Below are 16,266 nucleotides of genomic sequence, written 5' to 3'. Positions count from 1 at the left end.
ATTGTTTCGTTTTCATCAGATTCCTCTTGGCTACTGAATAGAAAATTGGGATACTGTTCTTTATGCACAACAGCAGACATTTATACTGTTAAGCTTTTGTTTGTTGGAGGAAGTGTAGTTTTATTACCTTGTTCCTTAGGTGAAAGAGCCATGCATTCTCTTCTGGTCATTTGCCATCATCTTAATAATCTATATACCACACATTTAGCAGATCCCCAATTAGAAATCAAACAGCTCCTTTAGCAAAATTTTTTTTAAAGGAAGAGAACAGTTACTACCAAGTAACCCTTAATTCACTTTACTCTTGAGACAAACGTCCCATAGTCTCTTTAAAGAGACTAAACATAGAGCTTCTACCTTTTATTATGTCTTTTTAAAATAAACCATTTTGATAAGCAAGTGTTTACTAACTGGTTATATAGAAATAAGGGACAGGACCAAACAAAAGGAGTAGTTAGATTAATGTAGTCTTGGTTACCTCCTCTATTCCTGTTGTACATTTTCAGGGAGTAGATTAGCTGGAGTTTGGATTTCTCCTGTTGGTTATTAGTGGTGTGAGTGACTACTGAATATACAGCTTCACCCAGCCAAGCTCATATCCTCAAGCTGTGGTGGTCTTATGGTGGTGCAGGGAAAAGAGATGTGTGAGGAGGCTGGTGAGTTAGCTGTTACAGACTTGGTAACCGTGTATGTGCCCTGTTTTTCCTTTATTTGGGGCTGTTGAAGATCATAAGTATTATGAAGACAATTTTTTGCAATGTATGTACATTTTTAGCCAGGTGTTAACCCACTGTTAGAGGATAATCTTGAAAGATCATCTGTATGATAAATAATGACAAAGGCAAGTTCTCAAAGTAGTAATACTGTGTTTTACAGTGGTCAACATTCCTTATAATGGAAAAGAAAATCATTCCTTTTTTGTTTTTCAGTTATGTCTCCACAGTGGCCCTAATTCAGTAAGGAAGCACCGAAAGCATTAACAATTATTGGCAAAGTCCTAAACAGTTCTCTTTTAAAACTGATCGTAGACCTAACTCTATGTTTATTTTCTTCCATATTTTCCTAATGATGTTTGGATCATAGCCCCAGTCTCTTTCTTAACTTTGAGTTTCTTCTTATAGAGCTGTTAGCATGCTTATTTGAGGAACTTTATTGAACAATCTCTAGATTTTCTGGTTTCAGAGATCTCCTGAGAGTAATTCTTAAAAAGGTAAATTTCTAGGCTCAATCATTAGCAAGAGATTCTGATTCAGTAGATGTGGGATGAGTCTAAAGGTTTGTGGTTTTAATGAGCGCCTAAATGGTTTTGATATAGGTGATTAGTAACGCATGTTTTGCAGAACACTGACTTATGGGAATTTACTACTGCTGTTTTAAAAATTGATTTGGTTTTTTATATTTAAAAGACAATATTTTATTTGAGGCAAGATTCTGTGCATGAGAAAAAGGCAAGAATTTTTAATTTCTTTTTAGCAAAATTTTTATTAGACAACTTTAGCACAAAAATATAAGGATCTGTCTAAGTAAATATTGTTCACAAAATTTGAATCCATTTTAAGCATTTCACTAGCTTATGAATTTTTTAACTGTTTGAAAGAAAAACATACACAATTAAAGCCACTGGTAATTTTATAATATGTTAAAGGAAAATGTACTATCAGTTTGATTTTTTTCTTTTAAACGTTTATTCATGTGTTAGAAATAAATTTTTTTCCATAATTCAAATATAAGTCTTTTAAAATAGTGCCATTGGGATATTTTTGCAGTTGGATGAAGGTAAGTAATTCAGAGAAAAATAGTAAACCTTTTAGTGTTGTTAAAAATGCTTCTGCATATACAGAATTCTAGTGTGGATTACTTGAGTTAAACTATAACCCAAGTGAAAACATAAAAAGTAGAATTCTATTGGAAATGTATTTCTTAATGAGATTAATCATGTCTAAACTTTGCCTGTGAAAATAATAATAAAATTTGTACTGCTAAAAGTCATATTGCTCCAGGAGTTAGTATTTTATTTTATATTAAGTAAATAGAAAAATAAATATTTTTAAAGATTGTACCAACTGGGGAATGGCTGTAATTGGAACAGATACTGATATATGATTTGTTAAATTAGAGTTTTACTACTTTATTGAATGACACATACTGAATCTGAAAGAAGTCAGTTGGAAGTCTTACACTTTGGTTATATCTAATACTGTCTTGAAAATATTAGCAATTTCAGAAAACATTTCAGTTGAATTTTTGAAAAAAAAAAAATCAGTACCAGCAATTTACGGTACTTTAACTGATGTAAGGTGTTTTTCTTTATAGCTTAGGACCCATCCACGGACAACTAAAAAGAATGACTAATATTTAAATATTAATGACTAATATTAAATATTTAGAAAAAATAACAAATGTGAGTTTAGGCTTCTTCTGATGTTCTATTTGTATTACTTTCATGGTACTCTTCCCTCCATGGTAATGTATCCTTTGATAATGGTGACAGGGAGAGATTGAGGTTTCAAGGATCTTGAGTGGGAAAGGTAGAGTCATTAAACAAAAATTGCCAATTCTCCAGCCATCTCCCTCTATTATATATCTGAACCTGGAGTGTTATGACATGGATCCAGGTACCATGTTTCTACCAGCTAACACCACATCATGCCCTTAATAGAAACATGTTCGATACTGGGAGATACACTCTTTAAGTTTTTGTTACAGTACTTTGATTTATCACTGAAAGAGACTCCTGTTTTGTCACCTGGAGGTTTTCAAACTTTAGATAAGGGATGGGTACGAGGGAGTAGGTCTTTTTTTCTGTAATGTGATAGGTGGGTTGTTTGTAACTTGGAAATTTTCAGGCAGATCACTTGAGGCAAAACTTTGTATGGAAATTGAGGATCTGGAAATTGATTTTCTTAAAACTGCACAAGCTAAAGTAACTCTCTTCATATAAATAGAGACTTCATTTTGAAGACCGCTGAACTTTGGCCCTTTAAAAAAAAAATGTCATTTTATCACTTTCTTTATTGCCTATGGTCTCTAAACAGCATCTGCAGGCAATTTGAAAAAGAAATAGGCTAGGGGAGAGTATAGCTCAGTGGTAGAATCCCCAGTACTTCCATTTAAAAATAAGAAGAAGAAATAAAATTGATGATAAGGTCATTTATTCATCTGCTGATTGCTGATGGACCTGTTTTTTCATTGCTCTTATACAATATATATACATATACATATGTATATACATCTATTTAAAATTTATAATTACATTAACTTTTGTCTGGCAGTGTACACTCTGAAAAGTGCTAAATAATCACACTTGATTTTAGATTATAAGTTAATTTTTTAATGTTAAGTATTGAGTAATAGATTAGTCTATCTTATATATAATTTCTGGAGACAGTTTGGACAGACTGTAGAGTGTACTAAACTATGGGTTAAAAATAAAAATAACTGGTTTATATGATTGAAAACGTGCCTTTCTGTCATAGTGGTCTTAGAACTTAAAACAAGATTTAGACATCACATTGTATATCTTAAACTTAGACAATATTGTATGTCAATTATATGTTAATAAAGCTAGGGGAAAAAAACAGGATTTAGATTATATGGTTAAAATCTTAAAAATCACTGAGCTTGTCTCATCAAATGCTGATTTGTTTCAAGTCTGGAGTCTGGAATAGTGAGCACTATTCTTTGTTCAGCTATTACCTGTGTTGGGCAAAGAAGATATCAAGTCATCTGTTTACCTCAGGAAGAATGAATCTTGCCCACCTCTGTCTGGAGGTTGGAGGGTGTTAGAAGTAACAGAAAGTGAGGTCAACTTCTGAATTAAAAAGGATTCAACAAGGGGTTGTAAAGGAATGGGGAGAAGAATTAACCATATCCAGATTGTAGATGTCTTAAAAGAAAGTGATCCCCAATAAGGGAGTTTTACAAATTGAAGGTTTGTGGCAGCCCTGCGTTAAGCTAGTCTGTCTATGCCGTTTTTCCACCAGCATTTGCTTCCTTCATGTCTCTCTGCTACATCTTGGTGATTCTTGGAATGTTTCACACTTTTTTATTATTATTTGTTATGTTGATATGTAATCAGTGATCTTTATTCCTGCTATGACTTACTGAAGGCTCAAATGATGGTTCCCAATTTTTAGTGATAAAGTATTTTTTGATTGATATATACATTTTTTAGACATAATACTATTGCACATCTAATAGACTACAGTATAGTGTAAACATAACTTTTACATACACTAGGAAGCCAAAAAATCTATGTGACTCAGTTTATTTCTGTATTTACTTCCCTTTATTGAGGTAGCCTAGAATCAAACCTGCAATATCTCTGAGGTATGCCTGAACTTAAAATCACATTTGATTGGTGACCCTCTGAATAGTTTTCTATCATTGACACCTGTTATGACAGTTAATATCTTGCTCTAAGTTGGTGTACACACTATTGCCTCTTTTCCATAGGTTAATTTATTACTGTTTTCTATAACCTTCATCTGTAGTCTTGGGAAAACTTTGTAGATAACTAAATTCTTAGAAATGACTGAAAATACAGGTTTCCGAAGGCTAATCCTCAGAACGCTTGGTATATGACACAGTTTCATTGATCTGAAATTTTCCAAAGTTTTTCAAGAAATAAATTTATTCAGTTATATCTTTTACTCTTTGTTCATATGTCCTTTCATGAAAATATGATGATAGTATTGTTATATTTATATTTGGTTTTAAATTTTAACACTCTCACTTTGTAAAATAAAATGTTGGTAACTATTGTTTTCCAGAATGTTTGGAAATTTTTGTTGCTCTTTGAAGTCCTTTACTTAAATGAAATTCCTTTGGAAAATTTTGTATGAAAATTGCTACATGTCTGTATACATAGTGACCTATCAACCACTGAAGCAAAAGTATGTAAATGTACTTGCTTAATGTATTCTTCAGCAAAGACCACACATAATTTATATGAAATGTGGTTGTCTTTCCATTGCACTCAAAATGTGGGTCATGTAACACAACCACAATAGAACCTTACTAAGACAGCCTTAAGTGTGATCCTTGCTGTGATTTATTATTGGTTACATGGAAAGAGTAAGTCACCTGGTGGCTTTTAGGAACTATAGCCTCTTAAAGAGATCCCTAGAAGGAACTAAGTTATATCTTTGGAGACTTAATGTGATATTCAGGTTATGTTGCAGTCTTCTTAAAGAAAATCTGTTACCAGGTCTTTTCATTTCTTTGAGTTGCTTTAAATTTTTCTGACAAGTGTAAGTTTATAAGTTTAGCATAGCTATATGCATGAAGAAGAGTTTCCATTAAAAAGCAAGCAGGCAATGATATAATTTAAGTGGTTTTTCCAGACATCTAATAAAAAAAGTTTCATTTGAAAGAAAAAAATATGACAACAAAAAGTGATCCTTTTCCCTGTATTTTCCACATTATAAATAAAATTTTGTGTTAGTTTTCTAAATGTCACTTTAATAAAGATGACCAAAAGTGGGTGCTAATTTATTTAAAAATTCGATTTGAAAGATTGTTTTGACTGGTGAGAGGCTTCAAAAAATTCATTTTAGATATGTGTGAGCATTTTCTTATAATACTGGAATATCACTTCATTTAGTCAGGAGTAAAGTATTTTTACAAGGCTGAAAAACTTAATGTGAAATATTGCAAATTTCTCTGAAAGTACACATATTTAAATAGCTTTAGAAATTTGAGCAGGCTGTCAGACGATAACTTTACAACATATTTATTTTCATAATGATTTGGTGTAGGGATTGCTGAACGAATTTTGGAAAAGAAATTAACTAACTTTAACAAATTTTGCCGTAAACTTTTGTTTTGGGGCACATAACTTTATTGTGAAATCTGTGAATTTGCCTTTAATTGCTGCTTTTAGTATGGTTTACTTTGAGTGTGCTAAGTCTCTGTATTTTTTGTTCTTTTAGATATGACACAGTTGAAGGCATGTAAGTGGTTAATTTGTTTTTCCAAAGACATAAGCAATTTTAGTATGTAAAAATTTTCAATATTTAAATTTTGAATTTAAAAGCAAATTTCAGAACATCATAGCATGTTCCTCTATAGGCTTCTACTTTCCCCCAAGAGTTATTTAAATAATAATCTAGATCACCGTGTTTACTCTTGATAAGGTAGTTAACCTTTTCATGTGCAGATTATACTATGAATTCTTTACATTCAAATGAATTGCCTTCTTCCCCTCAAGGGTGAAATTAAATGAGCATTTTATAGATAGGTTTTATACGTTATATAGTAACATAATAATATAGGTTATATAAGGATTATGTATTTAACTGTAAAATCACAGTTCTACCTAAATTCTAATTTATTTTTTAAGTTCTAGTTTTCATTTATAATTTATTTAATATAGTTACAATGTATTTATTTAATATATTTTCAAATCCCAACAATATTGTTGGATAATCTGAATTGCTTAAACATGTATATTCAGTTACTTAAGACTGCCAATTCAAAAATCATTATTAGAGGGTTTTTTTTTTCCCCTCTAGAGCTTAACAATGTTTTGGGGGCTGGTAGAAGTGCGTTTTATAGAAATCAGGCAAACGCTTTGAACCCTCTCACCGGAAAAATACTACATGAACACACACCACACCACACCACACCACACCACACCACACCACACCACACAACACACACACACACACACACACACACATTTGGTATGTCCTTTCAGGTCATTCATTGACACTGCCCAAGAGATCTGAGGCCCCTATATTAAAAACACCTGCCATAATGATGAAAAATGTATTAATATGTAGGGCCTTTTTGGCTTTTAATGAAATAATGATATTTACACTTAAAAATTTATTTTCAGTTGACCTCACTTTTCTAATGTAGGTTGTTCTTCTAAATTAATGTTTGGTTTAGTTTCATTTTCAGAACTTCTGATTAATTGTTTAATTGTTAAAACATACTGTAGGTTTGTTAAGTTTTCTTTTGGTGAAGGAATATCCTTTAGTTAAATAACATTTTATTCTAACTTAGATTAATTGCAAAAATGAAGAATCTTGATCACAATAGTCTCACATCATTGTCGTTCCTTTTTTGCTAAGAAAAATCAGTAGCCAGTGTTCTGTCCTGTTGCTTGTTTAATATTTTCCATCTTACTCTCTTGTCCTCCTGCTTGGTAGGGAAGAAGAGTGCTGTAATAGTTAGAAATATTCAGCCTTGTTAGGAGAGACGTCACCATAATCAGAGTGTGTCAAATCAGGATTAAAGTGACTAGCTTTGAAGTTATGGGTGAAATACAACGCCTCATTTTGTTTTTAAGCCCTGATTTAACTTACTGCTTTATTGAGATAAAATTCACCAATTTAAAATGTACAATTAAATGGTCAAGGCCTGTTTTTGTGGAGGCAAAATAAACACATTTTATCAACCAAGTCAGAAAAAGGGCCTGCGTCTTTTAAGTTGTTCAAGTATATTGAATAGTTTTCAGAGATCCTTAAAGCCGCAGAGCCCACTTTTCTTTCCTCCCTGGGGCAGTAGTAGGTTACTGATACTTTGGCATTCTCTTGTGTCTATAAATATATTAGCCTTAACATAAAGCTCATTTGTAATACTTTTCACCATGAAAATTTTGGACAAAATTGTGCAGAGATTTGAGCCTGTGGACTTTAATGTTAGTGGAGTGAACTACTTTTATTTATGCTTGTATCTATTTTCTGGCATTTCAGAAATGTCAGGATATTTATTTTCTTCTGATTCATTTTCTCTCTCTCTCTCTCTCTCTCTCTCTCTCTCTCTCTCTCTCTCTCATATCTATGTATGTGTTATCACGGACCATCTTTGAAAATCAAGACTGAAATATTTGAGTTAGGTGGAATGAATTTTTCAAGAGCATTGACATCACAGTGAACTAGAAATACTCTGCTTGCCTAAATGAGGAGTGTTCTAAGTATCGCCTGATAGTTTTTTCCAGCGTATCAATTTGGTTAACCAAAATAGGTTTGAATTATTGTTAATTGTGTGATTGTGATGTCAGTAGTTGTCTAAAAGAATAGATTATAACACTTGGAAAATTGCAGAACTAAAAATATTTTACATATGTTAACTTCAATAACTCAGTAACTTTTCACATAAAATTTTGTTTGAAGTACAAAATTAAGTAATTTTCTTCTCGTTTCCATTCTGTAAATGTATTTAGGGAATGTTCCCTTTCCAGTTTCCTTCTACAGTTTATTTTATGTGTTATCTTTGATTTGATATGCATTAGATTTAGAGAAGCATCCCACTAATAGTCACCTTTGGTAGGTCTGTTTTTGTATTTACAGAAATTTTCAAGTTTAGATACGAAACTTCATGGGAAGACGTTCTAGATTACAAATATTTATAAATTTTAAAAGTTTCTAAAGAGTTTATAACATGTTTATGCATAAAACTTCAAGTCTGTGTTCCGTGTCATTTAATGTGGTATCAGAATAATTGAAAAATTATTTTGAAACGTATTTTCAAAAACCAGAGGGCAAAGAATTTAGTAATGGCATCCAGCATCTCTGTTTTCATCACTGTTTCAGAGTTTCATATTATACTTTTTTTTTAAGATGTTTAATGATTATCATTAACGTTCATAACAGGAGCCCTCTCGCACAAATGGAAGAAGAAAGAAGGGAGCATGTAGCTAAGATGAAGAAGATGGAGATGGAGATGGAGCAGGTGTTTGAGATGAAGGTCAAAGAAAAAGTTCAAAAACTGAAGGACTCTGAAGCTGAGGTAATCAACCTAATATTTCTGCCTTTTATAGACACGATATTCCTTTTTAAAATAATATCTTTAATAAAATTCATAATAAAACCTTTCTATAGATATTTTTAAAATTTAATATAATACGCTAATATAATAAAATGGAGATGTAAAAGCAAACATTATGTTTATAATAAGATAGTATATGTTTTAATATGTGTTGGATACAAGTATACTTGGTAGGAAGACATAAGATACTTACAATGAATTGTTAGCTATAATAGGCAAGTTATAAGAAATGAAATTATAAGCCATTCCATACAGTCAATATAAGAATAGTACAGATCAGAGTTTTGGGTGGATGTAAGAATTAAAACTAGTGTTAGAATAATAATAGAAGGCCAGATTTATTTGCATATGAATGAAGAAGAAAGAAAGGTAAAGAAAGAAAGAAAGGACATGCCAGAATAAATTACAAGCAAAGAGGAGAAATTGAAGGAGTGTGTTTTTTTTTGTAAATGAGTTGGGCCTTATTTGTAATATTGTGTCAAAGAAATTCCCACTGTTAAAAAAAATCAGGTAGGATAGTGACAAAGCAGTCAGTAAGCTGATCAGCTACCCTGGAATCCCTGTAGATGCTGAGGCATATATTTAATTTCTGTTAATTAAAAAGATCTTGAAGACATATCCTTCAGTAAGTGACAAGAAAAAAAAAGATGAGGGGAAAAAAGCCACTAACATAGAAATCTATAGAGTAAGTAGTTGACTTGATGTCTGAGAACAGTGGAAGAAACTATTTCACTGCCAGAAATACTAATGTGTTTGATTATTTGGCACTATCATACAACTACCAGTTGTTTTGTAAATGTAATAATATATAGACTTTTCTAAGTAGTATTGCCTTTCCAAAATCTGAAAAATTCTGAATTGTGAAACACATCTAACCCCAAGGGCTTCTAGGAAGTGAGGATTGTAACCTATACTTTTAACTCTACATGCAGTTAACACAAAAGATACATGTAAGTGACAGAAATGTTCAGGTAAAGAATGAGGAACCCTGTGACCTACTGCCCAGCTTTAAAAATAAGACATCGTCAGTTTATTTGAGGCCCCTATGTACCTCTCCCTTTTTGTCTCCCTCTCTTTCCTTCTCAGAGGTAACTGTTCTGAATTGTGTGTATATGATTCCTTTGCGTTTTTTTTAATAACTAAAGGTATTCCCAGTTCCTATTTTCTGATATCTTCTTAGTAACTTGTTGCTATCATCAGGAAGATGTTACCTCAAATTTGACTCATGTTTGCTTAAATATATCTTGGATGGTGTTGTTTTGTAGTAACGGCATGAAATATTTGGAACAGGAATGAATGTGAAGTCACTTTTTGTGGGTTTACAAATTAGGAAAACACATTTTATGCAAAATTATATTATAATCCAAATTCAAGATGCTAACTCAGTGATGTAATATAATCTTTAATAGAACATAATTCCTGGACATCTGAAGATTTTTAACAGCTCTTAGTTATTCAGTGTAGTTAGATTTTATCTGGTTTTTTTTTTTTGAGGGGGAGGGTTCTTTTTCTTTTTCCTTTTTTATTTTTTGCTGTGATTGTTTTCCTCAGAAATTGACTGACTAGTGCCTAGATGAAATTATCTGATAAAACATTAGATGAGCTCTTTGTTTCTGCAGTTACTTTGCATGAGTGTTTCCACCTCTAAGCCAGCATTCTTTACATCACTAATTCTCAACATAGGAGGAATCAGTTGCTTTAGAATCACTGGAGCTTGTTGAAAATGTGGATTTCTAGACCTAACACTCAGAGATTCTAATTCAGTATGTCTGGGTTAAGGTCCTGGATTCTGTATTTTTGCCAAGCATTCAGGTGATTTGTATGAAGACTGACATTTGAGAGCCACTGCTTTTTAAGAATCAGTGGACCTTACTGTGATCTTACAACTCTTAGGTCCTTACCTATCTGCTTTCTTTCCGCTTATCTCAGCTTTCTGAATTTGGAATTAGGAGATAGATTCAAATCCTGGTTCTGCCACTTTCTAGCTAATGATCTTGGACAAGTGACTTAAACTCTGCAACTGTTTGCTCATCTGTAATAGTGGGAGCAGTGGTGTCTTCCCTTCCCAACTTCCTACATGTATGATAATGGGTGATGAGTAAGGAAAAATGAGGTAAGATAGAGTGTGCCCATTATAAAGTGCTACACGACTGTAGCTTATTGCACTCTTTTTTTCCCTATTACCTGAGATTATTCTCTTGGGTCACTGGCCTTTTGGGTGGTAAGTCCTACAGGAAGAGATGGTGCTTTCCAGGTAGTACTCTGAATTTATAACTAAGAATTCAGTGCTCACGCTGTTAACATTAGGATGCCTGGGTGGAATGTACTTCTGCTCCTGATTTCTCAGTTTTATTTTATATATTGTGTTATGATTTAGCTCCAACGGCGCCATGAGCAAATGAAAAAGAATTTGGAAGCACAGCACAAAGAATTAGAGGAAAAACGTCGTCAGTTTGAAGATGAGAAAGCAAACTGGGAAGCCCAGCAACGTATCTTAGAACAGCAGAACTCTTCAAGGTAACTAATATCAAATTCCCAAGAAATGTATGTATTAATATTTTAAAGAATTATTTTCCTATTTATTTAAAAAACACTAAAATAACATTTTAAAAGACATCACCCATTAACACACATTCCTGAGCACAAATCATTTTCCTCGATGAATATTTTATATATGGATGCAATCTATCTACTATAATAGTATTTTTTTCACTATAAACATTTTCCATGACTTAACAATATTCATAATTATAATTTAGTAGCTTCATAACACTCTCTTCAGTTGACTCACCATAATCAGTTGCTTACCTCTTTCTGCCAATTGTTGGACATAATGGTTGTGTTTAACTTTTGGCAAGCATAGAGAACACTGCTACAAAGGTCTTTTATATGTTTTTAATGCGTTGAATTATTTCATTAAGGTAAAATTTTAGATATTTAATTCCTAATATAGCTAATCATTACTTGCTCTTGATTTATACAGAAATCAATAATATTTGTACTTTGGTTTTCTTCTTTTTCTAATTCGTCCCACTTAAAACTGAAAAGTTGTACCCCTGTAAAGGTTTTACAGTTTAGCCTTACTGCTAAACATATTCAAGATTAGACATTTGTTCTATAACACTATCCTATTCACTTTCTTCCCAAGGAAGAGGAAAATATATCTGTAAAAGCAAAGCAGTTCAGTAAAAGCAAATGGCAATAGGAGAAAAGGATATCTTAGTTGATGTCCGTTGATCATTTTTGATTTGCACTATTTCATTTAGGAAAAGTTGTTCTTATGTATTAAAAATGGGTTTTTGCCATATTTTTTACTATTTGTCCTGGAATATTTGACTGTCCAAGAAAATAATATAGACTAGCATTGTCCTTATTGTTCACTTCTAAATCTTCTAATTTTTAAATGTAAAAGTAGTGTTTGAAAATCCAACACAGTTGTAGTTGGGTTAGCTATTACTACCATATGTTGTCTATAATATTTATGAAGTGATCACTCATTTTGATTATTTTCCTTTAATCATTTAGGACCTTGGAAAAGAACAAGAAGAAAGGGAAGATCTTTTAAACCCTCTATTGACCACCAGTTACGTATTAGTTGCCAATATGCCAGCTTGGACATCAGTGTTTGTTGGATCCGTTTGACCAATTTGCACCAGTTTTATCCTTAATGATGGATTTAACAGCATGACAAAAATTATTATTTTTTTTTGTTCTTGATGGAGATTAAGATGCCTTGAATTGTCTAGGGTGTTGTGTACTTAGAAACTAACAGCTCTAAGTACCTTTCCTATATTTTCTTTTCTTTTTTTATTAAACAGATGTCTTCAATTTAATGCAAGAAAACATTTTACTGTTGTACAATCATGTTCTGGTGGTTTGATTGTTTACAAGATATTCCAAAATAAAAGGACTCTGGAAGGTTTTCATTGAGGATAAATTGCCATAATATGATGCAAGCTATGCTTCTTTATGATAATTATAATACAAAGGTTCCATTCAATGCAGCATATACAATAATGTAATTTAGTCTAACACAGTTGACCCTATTTTTTGACACTTCCATTGTTTAAAAATACACATGGAAAAAAAAAACCTATATGCTTACAATGCACCTAGAGCTTTTTTATAACAACCTTTTTTTGTTTGTTTGTTTTGGATTCTTTAAATATATATTATTCTCATTTAGTGCCCTCTTTAGCCAGAATCTCATTACTGCTTCATTTTTGTAATAACATTTAATTTAGGTATTTTCCATATATTGGCCCTGCTAAAATAGAATATAGCATCTTTCATATGGTAGGAACCAACAAGGAAACTTTCCTTTAATTCCCTTTTTACACTTTATGGTAAGTAGCAGGGGGGAAAATGCATTTATAGATCATTTCTAGGCAAAATTGTGAAGCTAACGACCAACCTATTTCTACCTATGTGCAGTCTCTTTATTTTACTAGAGATGGGAATCATGGCCTCTTGAAAAGAAAAAAAGTCACCATTCTGCATTTAGCTGTATTCATATACTGCATTTCTGTATTTTTTTGTTTGTATTGTAAAAAAAAATTCACATAATAAACAATGTTGTGATGTAATAAGAGTGTGGGGTCTTAAATATTCTGCAGTTGAAATACAAGACTAGAATATGTTTGGGAATAAGCTTTTCAACTTGAACTTGCCTCCTCCATGATTGTAACTCTTTTTCTTGCATGTTTGTTTCATTTAGAATGCATTGTGCTGATTTTCTAATTTATACGATGTTGTATCTCTGTAATCCTTACTATCTCCTATTAACATATTATTTCTCTAGCAATGAATTTAACTCCCTTGGTGAACTCTTTTAAGTCCTTGGGGAAGTTTTTAACTAGAAAGAAAGTAGTATAATTTCTTTTCACTAAGGTCAATGATGTAGATTTTAACATAATGCTTTATGGTATTTTAAGTATAATTAATTCAACCCAGTTTGTTACATTGAAAAGTTTCACTGTATCTGTTACTTTTTAAAATTAATGCAGAAGGAAGGAATTGATAATTCTGAATAGCCAATATTTTTGTTTACATAGAGGCTGAAGGAGTTAAATAAATCAGTATGCTTGAAAGATCCTTGTTGCTTTTCAAAGATATATAGATATAAAGTATAAAACATATTAGGAAAATTATTCATTTTATAGAATATTGACTTTATATAAAAGTTCACCTGGGGGTGCTGCTTTTAAAGCAGATCTCATGAGGCATTAGAAACATGATTTAAGAATATTGCAGTAGGGGAAGATAGCTCAAGTGGTAGAATGCATGCTTAGCATGCACGAGGTCCTAGGTTCAATCCTCAGTATCTCCACTTAAAAGAATGAAAAATTAAACTTAATTATCCCCTACCAAAAAAAAAAAAAAAACCTAAAAAAATCGTACATATATATATATACACACACACGCACTTTTTTTTTTCTTTTAAAGAATACTGCAGTAAACATTTATCCTTCTTTGATGGCTGTCACTAGTTAAAGATTGTCTTGGAAAAGTTTTGTTAATCTAAAAATGCTTTGTGCTGTTGGAGGATATAATATGGTGCTAATGGCTTTTTTAAAAATTGACTTTTATTCCAAGACCAGGATTAGATATTCAGGAGTAATTGTAAGTTAATATGCAGTGGCTTTTGGTCTGTTTTGGTTCTTGTGTTAAAAGAGATTGTGTTAACATCCCTAATTAGAAAGGTTTGGTTTTAGGAAGAACAACCTACTGAATTTGGAGAATGCAAAATGAGAACGTTGATGTTGACCACCTGTCTAACTGGTAAGTACTGCTGCTTCTAGCAGCAGGTTCTCACGGGAGCCATTTAAACATTCTGTGCATTGTGGTAACTTTGTAAAGTCATTTTTATTCTTCACCTAGTGAAAACTTGCAGAGGTGTTTATCCGTGCCATGCCTAAGGTTTTATCTGAATCTGATATAGTACCTGAACAGCTTGGCTGGGTCTTTTGATGGTTAGCTCCAGGCTTTTCGAGCAAGCATATCAAGGGCTTTTTAACTATATGGCCCGGCCTGTGGATTTTTGAGAACTGCTACATGGCTATTCACAATACATGTGACATTCAGGAAGGCATAAGGAAAGGCCAGCTTGTAAACAGCAAAACGGGCAATACCTAGTCTCCATTGTCAGAGGCATTATATAATTGAAGTAACTTATTAATCACTATTCTATCTTTCTAAGTGAAATTGACCCAAGTAAACACATGTGAGCATCTTGGGCACCATGTGGCAGAGCTTTACTGCCACCTAGTGGAAATTAGATCCAATTGTTTTTTTTTAATCAAGTTCACCAGAAACTGGGGAAATTGATAATAAATTGGACAAACGGCTTATCTCTATGTAGCTCAGGTTGTAATTTTGAAAGCTGAGGAAATACAGACTCCTGCTTCTCAGACTCATTAGCTTAGTGTCACATTACCACCTACACATCCTGACTCCTTGCCCCTTTCATATCTTTTATCCTCTTAGAGAAAGACCTAGGAATGTGGAGGTCAGGGTATAGAGGTGAGAAAAAAGATCTTGTTTTCTTATTAAAATATTTTTGAGCATGTATCCATAATTATAATTTATAATAAGTTATATACATGTAATACTAGGTTAATGTGAACATTATGAAACAAAATTTTAAAGATTTAAAAAAAAAAGTTTGGCACTCTTCCCAACCCCCAATGAATTACCTAACACACTCCACTTTGGAAGCCATCAATTTAGTATGGCGATAGGTAGTATGTAGATCATTATTATTCAGTTATTGTTGAATCCTCAAGAAACTCCTAGTGAATACTGCTGTGGCATCCTGCTTGATGTAAAGGGATGCCACTCCAGTAAATTGAAATCCTTTCTAGTAAATAGCTCGCAAATGAAAATAAAAGTCCACATACTTCGTTCAGTATGTTTACCCTACCCTTTTTGTAATATAACCATTCATATACTAAACACTTACTGTGTTTCAGACAGTCAGCTGAATAGTGTATGTGCATTATTTTCATTTAATCTTTAATAGATACCAGTGTCTTTCTTTTACAGATGTGGAAACAGCTTTGTATATGATTAGTGACTTAACCAGTAGACAGATGGTAACTGGCAGAGCTGGAGTTCAACCCAGTCTTGGCAACACCAGGGCCTATGTGCTTCAGTCTTATCCTGTAGGACTCTGGTGTGTGCTAGAAAACACTGGACACACTAATCATCTAGATTCAAACCCCATCTCTCTGTAAATTAGGTAGTTACTTTTCCTTTCTGAATATTTGTTTCTTCAGCCATAAAATAGGACCCATGTATCCCTTACTGGTTCAGAGTGCAGATTACATTGTGATTGCACATGTGAAGGTGTCTGGACCTTGAGAAGGGTTATCCTTGAATTAAAAAAAAAAAGGTTTATTTAACTAGAACAAAAACAGTTCACACACATACATAACCACATATACACACGCCGCCCTGCCCTCCCCCTTGAATGTTGATGAATGTGGT

At 32.6% G+C, this 16,266-nt stretch overlaps 1 protein-coding gene across 2 annotated transcripts in view; it reads left to right on the top strand.

The window, feature by feature from the left end:
• Positions 1–13,367, top strand: part of SEPTIN7 (septin 7) — a 70,461-nt gene extending 57,094 nt beyond the window's left edge. The window contains exons 11-14 of one of the 2 annotated variants that reach the window (XM_031455176.2): positions 5,934–5,954; positions 8,604–8,739; positions 11,156–11,295; positions 12,304–13,367. In XM_031455176.2, coding sequence (XP_031311036.2) covers positions 5,934–5,954; positions 8,604–8,739; positions 11,156–11,295; positions 12,304–12,343 — 337 coding nt within the window. In that variant the 3' untranslated portion in view covers positions 12,344–13,367. The remainder of the gene's footprint in view (positions 1–5,933; positions 5,955–8,603; positions 8,740–11,155; positions 11,296–12,303) is intronic. The other variant, XM_010988083.3, reaches the window with a different exon arrangement.
• The last annotated feature ends 2,899 nt before the right edge of the window (positions 13,368–16,266 follow it).

This window comes from Camelus dromedarius, chromosome 7 (assembly GCF_036321535.1).
Source record: "Camelus dromedarius isolate mCamDro1 chromosome 7, mCamDro1.pat, whole genome shotgun sequence".
NCBI classification, from domain to species: Eukaryota; Metazoa; Chordata; class Mammalia; order Artiodactyla; family Camelidae; genus Camelus; species Camelus dromedarius.
Note: the sequence above shows the minus strand (reverse complement) of the source record. Positions and strands in the feature narration are given on the sequence as shown.